Source organism: Ursus arctos, unplaced genomic scaffold (genome assembly GCF_023065955.2).
Source record: "Ursus arctos isolate Adak ecotype North America unplaced genomic scaffold, UrsArc2.0 scaffold_22, whole genome shotgun sequence".
NCBI classification, from domain to species: domain Eukaryota; kingdom Metazoa; phylum Chordata; class Mammalia; order Carnivora; family Ursidae; genus Ursus; species Ursus arctos.
The window spans coordinates 60,423,592-60,440,875 of NW_026622897.1; the positions used below are offsets into that span (position 1 = coordinate 60,423,592).

General features: G+C 53.1%; 1 protein-coding gene across 12 annotated transcripts in view; it reads left to right on the plus strand.

Annotated features, from left to right (window-relative positions):
- The first annotated feature begins 41 nt into the window (after nt 1-41).
- PPFIBP2 (PPFIA binding protein 2) overlaps nt 42-17,284 on the plus strand; it is a 150,839-nt gene continuing 133,596 nt past the window's right edge. For 2 of the 12 annotated variants that reach the window (XM_048217484.2, XM_057316939.1), the window contains exon 1: nt 2,542-2,793. In XM_048217484.2, the coding sequence (XP_048073441.1) occupies nt 2,722-2,793 (72 nt within the window). In that variant the 5' untranslated portion in view covers nt 2,542-2,721. Of the gene's footprint in view, nt 302-489; nt 509-2,541; nt 2,794-5,445; nt 5,763-8,628; nt 8,719-9,604; nt 9,627-17,284 lie in introns of those variants that run through there. The other 10 variants (XM_044379463.3, XM_057316943.1, XM_057316938.1 and 7 more) reach the window with 10 other exon arrangements.

Here is a 17,284-nt window from a genome sequence, read left to right on the forward strand (position 1 = left end):
CTCAGCAGACAAGCTTGCAGGAAGTGCTGCCTGTGATTGGACTCGCTGTGAAGCTCGCCAGCACCCTGAGGCCCGGGGGAGGGAAAGCTTCTGGAATCTGGATGGGAGCCAGGTAGCGGGCCAGTGACTCCCTGTCACAGCAGGCGTGCCAAGTGGCACAGGTGACAGAGGACAGCTGTGCTTGTGCAGAGGGGCTTCTTCAAATCTTTCCCACGTGTTTGTCCAGTTCAGCCCAGTGTGGGTCACCAGCGCAGGCTGCGGTGCCAGTCCGTGTCATGTGCTGAGGCCTCTGTCTTTCCAGGTTAGTCACATGAGAGCGCTTGTTTTGTGTGCTTGCAGCTGCTTTGCCAACTCTGCCAAGCTCAGGGTGGGACCGTGAAGAGATGTTTTTCCCCCAGAGCATTTGAGTTGATCTTTGGCAGAATGGAATTACTCACCCCATGCATACAGCGCAATTACCCGCAGTTCTAATCGCTACAGAGCCCCGATCTGTTGTGGAAGGAGGCAGGTATGGATACATAAACATGGCGATGGTACCCACTCCATGGGTTTACAGACATCATCTACCCGGTGGGTAAAATAACATTACCGATTTCACTGGAATAAGGCACGTGGGCTGCCTCAGGAGGAGGGTAGAGCGGGATTATCGGCGAGTGGAATTATGTGTGGGTCCCGCACACAGTGTTCCTTTAGAGGCCCAGAGGAGGGTTGCCTTTCCTCTGTGATACACCTGGATTTGACAATTCTGAAGGGTGCCCCTGACGCTAACAACCCACCCGGGTGCTTTAAATTCCTGCAGCTAGAATCACTCTTTTAGGTCAAGGTATCGTTTCCCTGCTAATGGGCCCCTTTGTTTCCGGGAAGCCAGGGCAGGACAGCACGCGGGCCCATGACTTCTTTCTGGTGAACTGCTCAGCTCTGGGGTCTCTCGTCGGATCTTAGGATGCAAGTCCCTATGACCTATAGCAGTGGTTCTTAAACTTGACTGTGAGTAAGAATCACCCAAGGAGCTTCTAGAGATCCTGATACCAGGCCGTACTCCCAGACCATTAAACCAGAACCTCTGGAGGTAGGACCCGGAAAGCAGTATATTTTAAGCCCCCTCCCCCCAAAATGGTTCCAAAGTGTGAGTAAGCTTGAGGGCCAGTGACTTACACCATTTTTTAAGGTAGTTTTTAAAAAGTAGCTGTACGGTTCTAAGAGCCAATTAGCATTTTCTAGGGGCTGAGGTTAGGGCAGTGTGTCCACTGGGGCAATAACATGTGGGATTTGGAAACACTCATGAACTCATGTGAACTGGAGAGCCTAGGTCTACAAAAGCCTCTAGCTGCTATTTTAAGGAAGTGAAAGAGAACTGAAGGGTGTCCTGCTGTAACACAACTCCCGTGGGCCCCAGCCTTCCTCTGCTGGCTTTGCCTTTCGTCTGCGTCTGGCCACGTTCCTGCAGTGACCAGAGTCTCCTCTTTGCCCCGGGGTGGCTTAAGTTCTGTTCCCACGTAAAAGTTTTCTGGGCACACTGGTAATTTCAGACCACCAAGGTAATTTGAAAAAAGATGTGTCTTGTGGAGTTTGTCCAGCTTGTAGAAATGTAGATTAAAAGTGAGGCCCGGGCTGTAGTGACTCCTGCCAGCGCTGGGGACTATGCCAGTCTGCGGTGTCCATGCCATCTGCGGCCCACAGGGATTTTAATCAGCTGAACTGAGCAACCAGTCCTGGGAGGCCCAGGCAAGGCAACAACCTAGCAGTACAGCCAAAGGGGATTCAGGCCGTACACTGGGGAGAAGTGCTGGACTCAGTCCTGCCCTGATTCTAGAATCCATTCCTGTGGTCCGAGGTGCCAAAGCTTTTCTCCTGTCTGTGGAACCCCGCCTTGATGCTGAGCATAGGGAAGGAAGTGTCCTTAGCTGTGCCTTCACAAGACCCGGAGCAAGTGTCTTTGGTCGGGGATGACCACTAGGGGGACCTCCACCCCAGGTCGCGGGGTTCAAGCGCGCCCAGGATCCAGGGTGACTGAGAGCCTTCCAAACGGGTTGTTCAGAGACCGGGAATGAGGCTGCCCTCGGGCCAACCTCAATTTGGACTGCATCGCACGAGTCCGGGGAGTCCGAACACCCAAAGGGTTGCTGCACTGAGTGCGCCTCTAATCGATCCGTCTGTGGCTTCTCTCTCTTTGCAATTCTCGCTACAAATTGCTTTTCTGCTTCCTCGTTTTCATTTCCTACGGCCGGGGAATGATGCTGAAGGGCCGGAGAAGCCCGGAGGACTGGCAGCACTAGCGCCGGGACCCGCCCGTCGGTCTCCCCGGGGCCGGAAGGGTGCAGGAGGGGGAGGTGACAGGAGCGGGGCGGGGCTACCAGGGGGCGTGGTCCCCGGGAGGCGGGGCTTGTGGGCACTGAGCGCGTTCCAGGGGGCGGGGCCGCGGCTGGGCGGACTGGGCATAGGCAGGTTCGAAGCGGTGGGGTTGAGGAGGCCGGTCCCCGAGGAAAGGGAACTGGCGGCGGACGGGTGTCTGCGGACTGCCGCTCTGCCCGAGAGGGAAGAGGGGTTGAGGGGCGGTCCCAGGGGAAGGAGGGCGGGAGAAAGCCGGGGCTCCGGGACGAGCCTCCCGTGGGTCCCGCCCCCGTCACGTGGGCTCCAGACCCGGCCGCTGCCGCTCGGTCCGCTGGTTGGTCCGTCAGTTGGTCGGTGGGTCAGTGGCCTGCTGCTCGGTTCTCGGCTCTCATGTTCGGAGGTGGGAGGGACACGGGAGCGGCCCGCACACCTGAGCCGCCCGGAGAGGAGCCCCGCACCCAGGTCAGTGGGCTCTCCCCACTCCCCAGGTCCCCTGCGCGTTCCGGACCGGGCGCCCCCGCGGGTGCGTTGCCTGGGGAACCGAAAGCCCCCAGATTCAAGAACCACCCGAGGAGTGAGGGTCAGTTCCAGGAAGGGCCCCAGAGCGTGTCCCAGGTGCGAGGACAGAGACCCTCTTCCTCCTCTCTGGCCAGAAGACTGGGAGGAGGGTAAAACTCCCGTGGATTTGCGCCGAATTTCCACCCAACCCTGCCCCGGGATCTACGGACTATGCGCGCGCCTCTGCAGGTGCCGGCAGGGCCCTGGAGATGCGCAGGACGGTCAGTCACCTGAGTTCTGTGCCCTATGTCACCGAAGCACCCGCGTAATCTAGAAGAGCCCACGGTGGTCGGGCGGTTTAGGGTCTGTTTGCCCAAACATCTCTGTTCGGGTGTGTTCAGAGGCAACGCCTTGACTGAGACCAACTCTGTAATTGCGAAAACGCAACATGCCTAACAAAATCTCAAGCCACTGTGTCCCAGTAGACTGTCACATGGGGAAGGTTCTCCTTGAAAGTGGGCTCCTCCTCTTCCTCGTAACATCCCAACTCCAGACCTGCAGGTTTTCTTCAAATGAAAATAAGATTATATATTGAAAAGCTAGAATTTCCAAAGTTTTCGGGGGAATTGAAACAGGCATTCCAGCTAGTCTTTAATCCTCTTGAAAAACAAACCCAGAATGTTATATTTTTACTTTTAGAGCAGCTGGTTATGTCGTATAGATCCGCCCCCCTTTCCATATTTTGGTCTACTTCCTATCTTTCTCTTGATCTGTCTCTTTCCTTTCCTAGTTCCTTAATTGATTATAATACAAATCTGAAGTGTTTCCAAATTTTATGTTGCATTTTGTGAAGTTAAATGCCCAACTGCAGAAAGGTAGTTGGCTGTGCACAAAATTCATCTTCAGTATGTTCAGTCTTTAATTATTATTTGAATATAGAAAACACAAAATATTTAAGATTATTTCTCTTTTAGGCTTGAGAGGCAGCCCATTAGTATTCTGCTTACATCCATCTTTAAATGACCTTGAAGTGGGAAATGAGAAAGATCAGTGAATTTCTCGCTTACTGCATTCATCCATGATTTTATCAATACATTTATTATTGTTCTTACATAGAGATTTGATGATGTGCCAGTTACTAGCTTATTGCTACTGAGGAGACAAACAGATGTCTACTGGGGTAGTTACAGCAGGTGTGTTGGCTTTAAGACTGAGCAGAATGAGATAAAGGCCAGGAGAGAGGGAAGAGCAAAGAGTTGTGGGAATTCCTGTCTTTCATCTGAGCAGGGAAGATCTGGGATGATTTCAAGAGGCGGATGACTTGTGTGATGGATCTCAGAGGATTTCTCCTGGGTGTCTCCAGGCAGAGGCGGGTAGAGCGTCGCCTGGGCTGAGAGCTGTGTAGGCGGGCAAGCACCAGCTAGCGGTGAGAAGTGCCAAGTCGTCTAACTGGGCTCCCAGGGCGAGTGCTAAACAGTAAAGCTGGTGACAAGGATGAAGCACGGCCCCAGTGGGCCATGAAGGTCAGGTGCAAAAGTCTGGAATTGGAAAGCATGGGAGCCAATGCCAGGTTTTAAGCAAGGGATTGACTGTGGTTCGGTGAGCTTCTCAAAGTTCGGGACCTTGGCCCTTGACCATCCCAACCCCTAACCTGATGTGGAGAAAAATCCAGCAAATATTTGTGGAATGAATGATCAGGCAACAACTTAAAGCTGAGCTTCTCAACCTTTAACAAGCTTAAGAATCACAAGGGGGTTCTTGTTCAAATGCAGATTCTGATTCCTAGGTCAGCGGTGGGATCTGACCTGCATTTCTAACGGGTTCTAGGGTGGTGCCCTTCCCTCTCTTTGGCAAGGATTAAGGGCCATAGTTTGCAAACCTCGGAATTTTAAAACTATTTGGGATGAAGTGGGTCTGGGATGGTGTTTCCAAGTTCCCCCCGTGATTCTGATGAAGGCCAAGGTGGGGCCTGCTCAAGCCTATGGTGGCAGTGCTGTGGGAAGGAGTGAGCCGAGGGGCCAGACACTGGGGCTGAGGGGCCAGTTAGGACATTGAAGGTCAATCAGGATAGAAGAGGGGAGGCCTTATATTGGGCCTGAAAGAGTGGGACAGGTAGGAGAGACTCTATGGAGAGGTCGAATCTATGGGCCAGCGGTTCAGGGAGTGCTGGTATCTGTCTTTAGACGGACAGGACAGGTTCCAGAAGTGAGGAGGGGGAAACGATTCTGAGAGAATTCAGCTTCGGAGAGGAATGGCGTGCCCTTCAGGCTATAACATTTGATGTAAAATTTGGAAGTTGGTTTTGACGTGGCCATCAAAAAAATTTTTTTTTCCTGAATTACGAATCAGTTCATGACGCTTCCCTGCTTCAGATCCTCTGGCGGATCCCCTCTTGCAAAATATGAGAAGGAAGAGCTAATATGAATGCAGCGAAAGAGGCAGCTAAACATTTATTAAATTCCCAGATTGTGCACCCCCATTCTAGCAGTGACCCTCAGGGGGTGGGGGGGAACTTGTGACTCTCTCAGCACTTGGTGTGGGCACAATTAGACTGCAGCTTTTGGCAGCTTTGTGTTGTCCTGAGTCACTGTTTTTCCTGCTTCCTCCCTAGAGCAGTTCCACGTTACGTTTCCTGGCATCATTCTTCGGTTTCAACACTTGATGGCGCCTCTGAGTCTCAGTGTTCCAAGAACCCACAGGTGGTCTCAGAAAGGTGGACTGTATCCCTTCTAGACCCTGAAAGCCAGGTCTTACTCGCCGCTGGGGATCTTCACGACGTCCGTTCTTATCTCTGACGCACTCAGTAAATAATCCAGGAGACGCTGTCCTAGACCAGTCTGTTTAGCTTCTCACAGCCTTGCGATTTTCCAGGGCGCTGCGAACTCTTCGGCCGTGTCTTCAGGAAACGTATGACTTCTCCTTAGTGCTCCTAGGTAATTATTACTTTGGGGCTCCTCTCTAATTCTTGCTTTCATTTCCTCTGTCACATCCACGTTTATGCCCACAGAGAACTGACCCTTCTGCATCACGCTCTCGTGACCGTGTTCTGGGTGGTGCAGACATCTTGGCCCTGGAATAGATCTTTGGATGGAAGGTCTACACAAGATGGGATAGGATTGCCTCCGTGCTAGGATGTAGTGTCGTTGTTTGCACTGAAGGCCCTGCGAAGGCTGGCAGTCGTGTAGCTCAGAGCCGCGTCTCACTGTTCCCCAAACTGAGGAGCTCTCTGGTTTCTATCTTATGCGCCTTTCCGTCTCTGCACGCACCATTTGCTCTTCCTGGAAAGCTCTTTCGTCCACTCTGTGAGATGAATGAACTCTTACTAAAACTTAAGGATGCAAATCAAACCCTTGAAACCCCTCTCCTCCTTCCACCTCCAAATCACTTCGACTCTTCTCTCTGGCGTATACATATAGCGTCAAATGGAGAACTCTGCTATGGTACTTGGGCACTGCATTTGCATGTCTCTGTCCACACCTGCTCCAGACCCTGAGCTGCTGCAGGCCTGCATCGGCCTCTGGGCGCAGCCCTACACTTAGCAGATGAGCAGGAAGAGGCTGTGGTAAACATGGGCCCTACCTGGCTGGTCTTTGCAGTGTTTGCCCCAGTAAAGGGGGAAAGGGGTAGGCTGTTTTGCATCAGAGATGAGGGAAGAAACAAGAACAGAACCTGAAAGACTGGGACAAGCCCAATGAGGAGTGGCGCACATGGCTAGAGTCAGAGGGTGGGGTGGGGAGGGGACACTGGGAGAGGCGAGACTGGAGTCTTAGGCTGGGGCGAGGTCATGGAAGGCCTCGAACACTGTGGCTAAAGAATTGAAATTTTATTCCCATGACATTGAAGGTCTTTCAGTGTGGAAAAGACAGGGTGAAATCTCTGCTTTCAGGTTGATCCAGGGCCCCATGGAGGGACAGAAAGCAACCTCCCGTGAGAATGTGCTGTTGGGATAACCCATTGAGGTAGCTTAGAATGTAAGTCAAGGCAGTGGCAGTAGAGCTGGAGGGGGAGTGAGTGGTCTTGCCAAGAAGTCCTGCGGGATTGGGTGACTGACCGGATTTGGGGGAGAGGGAAAGGCAACGAGTGGGACACTGACACTTTGTGCTAGTGTGCTGCGAGCAGAATGAGGCATAGTCAGCATGAGAGCATGGAGGAGATTCTTGGAAGGGGGAAGGGAAGTGAGGATGGTTGATCATTTTGGAATCAGAAGAGAGCCTTGGGTACACACACACACACACACACACACACACACACACACGGTGAAGCTACCCAAAGGAACCTGACTAGGGTCACCTGCCAGTGGTGGTAGAACCCAGGCCTCCTGGCCCTCTGGCCTAGGGCTCTGTCCTTTGGAGCACCATGAGTTGGCCAGAGAAGTGCTGCCAGAAGGTCCAGATGGAGATTCCATTAGGCAGTGAAAAGTGGGAAAGAGACCAGGTTTGGGGTGAATTCAATCTGCAGAACAGCTACGACTGGAATCTTGTAGGTCAAGGACTCAGAAGGGAAGTGTCTGCTGGGAGCCAATGCCAATGTGGGTGTGAAGCCTCCTGAGTTCTCCTTTCTGTTCTGTGGCCTAGCCGTATGTGGGCTGATGGGAAGCAGGGAGTGCTTTATGGTACGGACACTCACACTTGTTAGTGCTGTGTGGCTATATGTGTGTTAAATGTTTTCCTGGGAATACAACCACCCCTTTCTCAGTTCTCCAGAAACATGTATTCTAAGACCCAAACACTTTCTCCCCCTGGCAAACTTTAGGGACCCATCCAATCAGTCAGAAGAAGTTGCCTGTGTAGTGTTGGAGTGGGGGTGGTGGGCGACCTGTGCGTAGGGCCAGTATCAGGGATCCAGATGGCTGGGGGAGGGCCTTAGCTGTCGGTGAGGAGAGAGGACCTTATCTAGAATCTGCACTGCTGCCTGGAGACTCAGCGGCCCTGAGGCTGGATTTCCTCTCCTCCTCACCTCTCCCTTCCACACCTTTCTGCCTCGCCGCGCTCCTTCGCCTCCAGCCTCCCAGGGCAGGTCCTGCCCTTGCCATGGCACAGTGGTCCCCTTAGTTTGCTGAGGCCGAGCTGGGTTAATGCATGTGAAACATTTAGATTATTGCCTGGTGCGTGGTAATTGCCAAAGGAAAACAAATACAAGGAATGCTGGGATTCAACCTAGAGGGAAAACTTGTCAAGCCTCGTGGCTCTTTGGAACTATGCAGCTGGATCTGGGAAGTTTCTGCCTTATCTTGTCTTGAGTTTTTGGTTTTGCGGCTATTTATTTTTTATTTATTTACTTTTACTGATCTAAAAATGTGTGCAGAGCCTGCTCGTTCATGGTAAAGAATCAAGGCCATGTAGAGATGGCAGACTGGAGCTTTGGGTTGTCCGTGTCTCAGGAATGACTAATGCAGCGGTGAGTGGGTGGAGGGCCTTCTGACAAATCTCCAGGAACAGCTTGTGAACCCAGGTGAGACTGCGGGGAATCGAGTAGCCTGGGCTCTCCCCCACCTGTAGCTGCTGAGCTGGTCCCAGGTGGCAGCTCTGCTTTGGGTACATCTGTTTCCTCCTGGTGAGAGAGGCAGAGGGAAGGTTGGTGGAGCCAAGCCCCGGGCTTGCTCTTTGCCTGTTTAGGGTGAGCCAGTGCTTGCTGGTTGCCGGGAGTGTGCTCAGTGGGCAGTCAGAACTCCTGCCCTGACTCTCGGGCGAGCACATCAAGCCACAGTGACTTGTGTGCACGGTTGGAATGTACCAGTCACATGGAGCTGGGCCTCGGCTGGGCAGGGACCGCTGTGCCTGGGAGGGCCGCTCCTGTGACTGCACTGGTATCCCGAGAGGTCTTCGCAAACTTCTGCAACCTGCTTCTGGCAGAAAAGCCCAGAAGGCCCTGCCAAAAGGAACTCCTGAGGTTAGCAGACCGTGCGTGTGAGTGTGTGTGTGTGTATGAGAGAGAGAGAGAGAGAGAGAGAGAGAGAGATGGAAGGAGAAAGTAGGAAGGAAGGAAGGAACGGAGGGAGGGTGGGGTGGTTGTGTAGGAGCCAAGAGGCCTGTTGTCGGAATTGGGGAAAAGGGCTGAACCGCAGCTCAGGCCAGAGCACCAAAAATGAGCCACTTTTCTTTCCTACACACGCACGTGGCACCTGCTCTTTCTTCAGGGACAGTACTTCCTGCCCCCACACCAGGCCTCGTCTCCCCTGACTTGGAGGTTTTGGTACAATTAGCTAGCTGGACACCACTTCTTCATGAAGGCGACAGAGGTGTGGGTAGACTGGGCCCCCGGAAAGCTGCCTCCAGAGGCAGGATGGGGGGCGTCTCGCTTTGGTGGGTTTTACAAAGGGCTTGTCTCACGAGGTGGGTGATATTCCCATCTTGAGGGAGGGAAATGTGCCAGAGAACTCAAGTGATTTTTTTAAAAAAGACCCCACGTATTAGATTTAATTTATTGTCCAAATTGGGATACTTTTGAGAGTGAAAGGAGGCAGACAGATGCTGAGCTGGGTGGGATCCTGGGGTGACAGGGCTGTCTTGGGCGTACCAGAGGTATGGGGTATCGAACTCCAGATTCATTAAGCAACCAGGGCAGGAAATTGGGGGGGATCAGGGAGAGAGGGCCGCCGTAGGGGGGAGGGGAGAAGTTAGAACTTGAATTTGGGCAGGAAAGGCAGATTCTTTTAATTCAACATTTTACCAAAGCAAAGGAATCGTTCTCGGCTCTGACACCTGACCTTGACGGGATGTCATGAAAAAGTTTTATTACATAAGCTCTTCCTGTGACCAGCCAAGACATCTGGTGCTTCGATGTAGTGCACTCACCCGGTAAGAACAACACCCCTGTGTGTCCGTCTAGGTTTTGGCCGTGCCAGCTCCCTGGAGCTAGCTGCACAGTGCCTCAGGCAGGGATGACTGTCCTGCTTCTGGAGATGAGGGCACAGACTCCTGCCCCCCGCCCCCACCCCCCACCCCACCCCGCCAGCGTGGCAGGCCACAGCTTTCCTCCACCATGAGGTTCTAGTCTCCCTGTCTCTGAGGACCCTGCTTTCCCAAGCGAATGGACTTTGAACCAGACGGCCTCCCTCTCAAGCCCCCTCTACATGGGTTTGCTCTTGCTACTCTGAGCTTTAAGTTCCTCATCTGTTCAGTGGGAACAATAATAAACCTGTTCCATTTGGTTCTGGTGAAGATTCAATGAGATGATGTGCATAGAGTGTTGATCGCGGTGCTTGGTGTGTCCTAAGGAGTCAGCAAGTGGGATTATTACTGTTTTGTCAAGAAGAGTGACTTAATCATCTGGAGGGCTTTTTCTGAAATCTCGGGGGTCGGGTATTCTCCAGGCCTCCAGGGGTGACAAGAAAGGACAGCCACGGTGAAGGTGAGCAGGAAGTCCAAGAGGCAGAAGTGCATGGCCGGTGGGAAGTAGCCCGGTTTCAGATGGCTGGTCACCAAAGTACAGCACAAAGGCGGCAGAGAGAGCTGAGAACCCCAAGCAGCTTGATGAGATGTTGGGAGGTGGGGGGAGTGCAAAGTCCTGTCCCGTAGGCTCCAAAAACCAATGCTGAGGGTTTCCTACCTGACCATGTAGAAAAGCCCATATAACTTGCCTCAGCCTAGTTGAATTAATAGCAGTCCTGGCCTTAGACCTTGCTAGAAGATCACCCCTCTTTCTTCTGCACTGGCCAAGAGTGGACCCACTGCACTCTGGGAGCAGGCGGAAGAGGGAGGGATGCTTAGTGCTGCAAAGCTGGAGTCTGTGCCCAGCAGCCTTTGAAAGGACCCAAGGACAGACAGGAAGGCACTGGGGCTGTGATGGTGATTTTCAGGTTGGGGAGGGAGCCATCTTGTTCCATGTTCCTCAGAGGGTAGAGTTGCAGGGCCATGGTGGGGACGGGAGAGGGAATTAAAGAGGAGGCAGATTTCATTTCAGTGTAAGAAATTCTGTGATGTGAGAACCTCTGCCAACTCAAGCTTACCCCGAGGGTGAGGCGGCGGGCTCAGAGCCTGTGTTGTGGTCTGCCTGAAGAGCGCGTTGTCCAAGCGGTATTCACTAGAGAGAGGTTTGTGCAATCGCAGGGGAGGCAGGATTTGCTGAGAGCTCTAACTGAAAGTGCGGCAGGGTTGTAGAGATGGTTGGCTTCCAGGTGGAATGAAGGGAGGAGGCTGGGAAGGGTGGTCCCAAAGCTGGGTAGGAGCTTCTCTGTCCCAAGTCACAGGCTGAAGTCCTGCTCCATAACGGTTGGGAGAGAGGACAGGCTCTGAGGAAGTGGCTTTGTGGCCTGAAACTCAGAGGCCTATGATCCCGAAGAGATTGTACTCTTTATATTCTCTGCTGTGCCTACCTGGGCTCTGCCACCGACCGGGGGCTTGAAGGCTCTTACGGATCATGGCCCCCCCTTGAAGATTTCAAGAACACAGCATCCTGGTGTTTGAAGAATAGGGCCAAGTGGTCTGAGGCCCTGGGATCGCAGCATCAAAGAGGGGATGGTGGATATAGGAGGGAGCCATCCAGGAAGGCCGTGGGTACGACACTGGGAAGTCTGACTGTCTGTCTGCAGCCTGGGCCACGAGCCAGCTTCCAGCCCCTAGATTTGCCGGGGAAGGGCTGCGGGCAGCGGGCAGCGGGGGCCTTTTTCAAGTAGGCTGAGGTTTTGGGTGGGGTACATGGGTGGCGGATGGAGAGTGCTGTGGTTAAGCAACGTGGATGCCTGAGGGGCACTATCCTGGCTGGAGTGGCAGGGAGGGAGGCCATGGAAGCCCTCAAGTCAGAACCGGCCCACTGGATTTAGGACAACTCCCCCTTTTAGCAACAGAGTTAGAGCCTAATTCCGAGTGCTCTGGTGCCAGTGGGCTCGTGACCTCATTTATTACGTCAGTCACCGGATGATTTTTGACCGTCCTCTGTGCTGAGGACGTGATGGTGGGCACCAGAAATGAGTAAGACATACCCCGGCTTGGATCGAACTTAAGGAGTGTACCCCTTCCTCAAAATAGGCAATACTAACCACAGAGCGGTGAAATTCAGAGAAGGGAGAGGTTGGGGCACTTGGCTTGCTGAGGAGCTGGCATTTGAGATGTGTCTTGAAGGAAACACAAGGACCAGAGACACCCGTTTCTCTGGGTCCAGGGCATTTCTAGCAGAGGGGACAGCAGTGGACAAAGAAAGGCATAGGGACAGTAAATTAAAGGGCCTATGTGGACAAGAGCCGGTGGTTTGGTTTGGCTAGACCCGAGGAGTGGGGTTACATGGGGAAGGAGGGTTGGAAATCATCATCTATCAAGTCCCCACCGAGGAGGAAAATGACTCAGGAGAAGTGACTTTTCCCAAGGTTCTCCAGCTGGCAAGAGGCTGAACTAAGACTTATGCCCAGTGCACCTGATCCTCAAGCCCATGTTGTTTCCATTCTATCTCGCCACCACGTGGAAAGGTCAGATTATTCAGTCTTAAGTGTACCACGCAGATCAAGCCCTCATGCTGAGGCAGGAAGCCGCTCAGACTGCACGTGTCAGATGACATTAACCTGTGAGAAGCACTTGGTGGACATGGCCAGATTGTTGAGGCGGCACAGCCAGCCCCAGTGAACACATACATACGCACAGAGACAAATTTGGGAGTGAATTTCTAAAATAGTAGGAAGTTGCCTAGTTGTTCATGGTGGCATAGAAACTGTTATTTTCCAAGCACTATAGACAATTACTGATTTCCTGGCTGAATTCCACCCACTCCATAAAGTATATTAGAATGGGGCAGGATAACCTGGAATCTTCTCTTAATTTATACAAAATGCTTTTTGGCTTTGGCTCCTTTGTCCTTAGTAACAAGTTGCTTACAGCCCACCTCATCTGTTGGGGACCCCAGAGTGTCGGCAGTAAAGGGATATGAAGCAAGATGGTGCCTCTGGAGTGGGTTGGAAGGGTGGGGTGAGGGATGAGAGTCAGAAAAGCCTCTGCAGGAACCCAGGTGGGGGGTGTGGGTGGAGAGGAGGGGCCAGCACAGCTCAGTAAGCAGGCCAGGAGCCTGCCCGTGCAGGAGTGTGGAGTGGGGGCTGGGTGCTGCGTGAAAGGAGGGCATTGTTTCCACCAAGCATGTTCAGGCTCTGAGCAGGTGGGTGCCAGTGGTGGCTGCCCGCTGAAGTTGGGTTCCTCCTTATCTCGTATGCTGTAGAGACAGCCAGTCCTTATCGCTGATCAGGTCTACCCAGAGCCCCATCCTGTGTTGAGCGTGGCTGCCTCCCCCCGCCCCCCAGCTCAGAACCCAGATCTGGCCCTGGCAGCTACACCCTGCTTCCTCAGGGTGGACCTGGGGTCCTTCCGGCTGCCCAATGGGATGCTTCCCCTCAGCCCATAGAGCAAGCCTGAGGAGAACACCTTAGGGAGGCTGGGGTGCCGATCGGGTAATATCTGGGCTGCAGTGACTTGGGATCTCGTGTTAACGGGACTGCAGGTAGGACAAAGCCCCCCTCCGCGTCCTGCCTACAGATCAGGAGCCCTTTGAAAACTGTTAAGAGCAGCTCCAGAGTTACAAATCCAGTCCTTAACTGTCATGGTTATTTGTATTTGAAAGAGAATTTTAAATAAATGTAGTGACAGTTGAATGAGGGATGGCGTTGACGAGAAGGTTTTTACAGGCGACATGAGACACACATCTTGTGGCATTGCTGTGACCCGCCGCGTGTGAAAGCCTTCCCCAAGTAACTCCTGCTTGGCTCTAGGTGTCCCCTAAGAGTGTGATGTCCGAGGGAAGCAATTGTGGGGCCCCTCTGGGTCACCAGTACAACTTGACCGTCTTCCATCAAGGCCACCTCTGAGCTAAAGGGGCTCTCATGATGCCAGTGCCCAGGGCCAGGGGCTTCCTCCCCACGAATGTGGTTGGGATATGGCCCTTCCTGTCCCCAGCCCCTGGAGCCCAGCTTCAGCTTTAGCCTCCATGTTTGGGGTCTCCCAGATCCGTCTCCCGGCTGTGACTTCTCTGCCAGGTGCCTGCCCCCAGGTCGCCCATGAACAACATAAACCCTGCCTGCTCATTGTCCCTAAGTGGGATGCCTGGGGGCCCCCACTGGAATGGCTGAGGAAGGCACCAAGGGGCTGTAAGAGGAAGCGCAAGATCCGTGGGAAACTTTCTGCTCGGGGAAGAGCCAGTGGCCTGGATCTCAGACACTGCTAGAGAGACACTGAAGGCCTGGAGCAGGTGTGCTGTGTGTGGAGCCCCAGGGCCTGCCACCTGGGGGGCTGGCTCCAAGGGATCTGGTAACTTCTCAAAGGAAGTCAGTGTCATCTATTTTTTCCCCCTCATCCCAGCAGTTGGAGCCTGATCAGGGGTCTTGGCTCAATCCGTCTTCTGGAATAGTGCAGTTAGGGCCGTGTTCTCTAAGGGTGAGAGGCAGAGTGTTGCGTATTTACTGGGCCAGGCACTGAGCTGGGGTGGTTTACTCTGTCCTCTCTCCTAACCCTCTGACCAGCCCTATGTGAGGCAGGCATTATTATCTTTGTTACACAGTAACCCGAGAGGTTAATATATATTTCCCAAGGTCAAAAACTAACCCAGCTGTAAGTAGCAGAGCCAGGATGTCCACCCAAGTCAGTCTGACTGCAAAGCTTGGACCCTTGTCTCCTGCCTCCTGCTCCTCTCCTCAGGGGTCAGGAAAGGAGTGCAGGAGCTCAGGGTGCAGAACAGGGGTGGGTCGGGAGTGGGGACGCCTGTTGCTGCTGCCTTCCCCTGCTGCGGCCCCTTTCTGCCCCTTTCAACCGGAGTCTGAGGCACTGCTCGGGTATCTCCCATGGGAGAATAGCCCTGCTTTGTGGACAAGAAGTGAGAAAGATGGAGAGAGGCCCCCAGGAGCTATTGTAGACGCTCCCACTCCCCTGGGAGCAGACTGACAGCCGTCTAGAAGCAAGAGCTCATGGGCGCTCAGAGAGGGGAGTCCGAATGCGGTGCAATTCTCTAGCTGACTTGTCTTTGGTCAGCAGGACTATGTGGGCAAACAGGGGCTTTCTGGATCACTTTTCTTGGGGAAGTCCCTGAACCACTGTGGCCCAAGTGCTGTCAGGGGAGGGAAGCAACCCTGGTGGCAGGCGTCTTGTGATGGGTGAGCTGAGCTGAGGGGCCAAGCCTGCCTCTCCTTCCCCCGACATCACATGCTGAAGTCATTGAATTGGTTGGAAGCGAAGACGGCTGGGCCCAGGGCACTCGGCTCCTTGAATGCAGCTAGCTGGTCAGGCTGTGGCGTTGAGAAGGGTTTCCTTCTTGTAGCCTATCAGTCTGGCCTTGCTAAATGGCCTCTCTCCCTGCATGACCCGACGCAGAGCTGACGTACAAAGATAAATAAAGGACTGTTAGGAACTGCCCTCACCTGGATGCTGTTTAGGTCTGAAGGTGCAAAGCCAAGCCTTCCTCAGGCTGAGAGGGAAGGGAGCACCTCTGGATGAGAACAGAGCCCCACATTTCTGGACGGGCGCTGCCCCTTGGCGACAGGCTAGTGCGGCCAGGATCAGACTGGGGCGTGTACTAGCCCGCCAGGCCTCCCATAGCAAAGTGCCACAGACTGGCTGGGCGAAACAACAGAAATTTGTGTTCTCACAGTTCTGGAGGCTAGAAGTCCAAGATCAAGGTGTCAGCAGGGCTGGTTTCTTCTGAGGCCTCTGTGTTTGGCTTGTGAATGGTCGCCTCCCAATGTCCTCCCATGGTCTTTCCTCTATACCCGTCTGTGTCCTTATAAGGATACCAGTCAGATTACATTAGGGCCCACCCCAATGACTCATTTTAACTTAGCTATCTCTTTAAAGAACTTACTTCTAAATACAGTCACATTCTGAGGTCCTGGGTATTAGATGTCGACATAAAATTTGGGGAGGGTGAAACAATTTGGCCTATAATGGTATTTCCCAGAATCCTCAGTGAACGAGCCTCCATGTCCTGGTGAGGGATGGAAGGGCGCTCCCTGCTGGTCCTGCTGAGGGAGCAGGACAGGCAGGTAGACTCCACTCAGCTGGTGGAGAAGCTCGACTGGCCTCATCCAAAAGCTTAGTCTCGCAAAGTCCAGGCCAAGCAGTTCCCTGGTTGTCTGGGCTCGCTAGCAGCAGCGGGTTCTGTGTGCTGTCTTCATCTGGCTCCCATGTGGCCTCAGCCCTCCAGTGAAGACAGAGCTGCTAATACCCTCCTAGTACCCTCCAGCCCAGGCGTGCAGAGGAAGCCCCCTTCTCCTCCGACAGAGGCAGCAGCCAGGCTCTTGTTGCCAGCACACACAGCCTTTGGGCTCGTACTGGTCTCAACTAAAAAATGCAAAAGGAAAACTATTGCACTGATTCAAAATTAAACCGTTTGACAAATGTTGAATGTTCAAAACACAGAATAAATTTTGATTAATCCAATTAGTATTTATCCAGAGACTGCCAAATTCTGGGGTCTGTGTTCCTCCCCAGGCAGCTTGGGAGGCTCACAGGAGGTAGCTGGCTACAGGCTAAAGTTATGTATGAGGCCCCTGAACATTCTAGATGATAGAGAAAACTTGCCAATTCAGATGTGGGTTTTTTTTTCTTGTTGCTTAGCATTCAAAAATAATAGAATAAGGAGAAATGCCTGGTTTTATCATCTGTTAGGGGAAGTTACGTCCTCTTCTCCTCTTGTTCCTGTGGGAATATACTTGCATTCTCAATTGCCTCCTGCTCATACCAGGGCCGACCCTGGCCGGTCCTTCTCCAGCTCTGATTATCAGGCAGCAAAGAGAGGGGCCTCGTGTGGAGAGAGTGGGAGGGGAGAGGCTGCCGTGGACAATCGCCCACCCTTACTCAGAAAACCGGCCAAGGTTTCTCTCTTCTGCGTGCTCCTTCTCCCTTGCTCTCCGCTCAGCGCCTTCTGCGTGCTCCTTCTCCCTTGCTCTCCGCTCAGCGCCTTCTGCGTGCTCCTTCTCCCTTGCTCTCCGCTCAGCGCACACACTTAGCATTTTGAGTCAGCCGACATTTCCTGAGTGTCTGCCTGGGTTGGGTTCATTGCTGGGCTCTGAGGGTAGAAAGGTGAATAGCACATACTCCTTGCTCTCAAGCATCTTAATTTAGAGGGGGAGACAGACATATCGAGGAGTCGTATAACCAGAGCTGTAAGTGAGATGATAAAGGCGAGTACCAAGTAGGGCAGAAGCAGAGGGAAGCACCCAGCACCTTCAAGCCCTGGGGTAATGGTATCAGGAAAGGCTTCCTTGGGTTGGCGCATGTGGAGAAGGTCTTAGAATATGTGGGATTTGAAAGTATTGCTGGAGAAAAGCATCCCAAACAGAGGAAAGAGAGAACACAGGGAAATCCTTCTGTATTTAGGGAGTAGGAAGTGGCTCAGAGGGGCTGAACTGAGTGGGAAGTGCAGCTGGGAAGGTGAATCTTATGGGAGGACTTGGAGGGCCGAGCTATGGAATACAGCATTGTTCCTGAAACAGTGGGGAGCCATGGAAGGTTTGGGAGCAGAGGAGTAATGCCATAGGCTTTATAAAGCATAT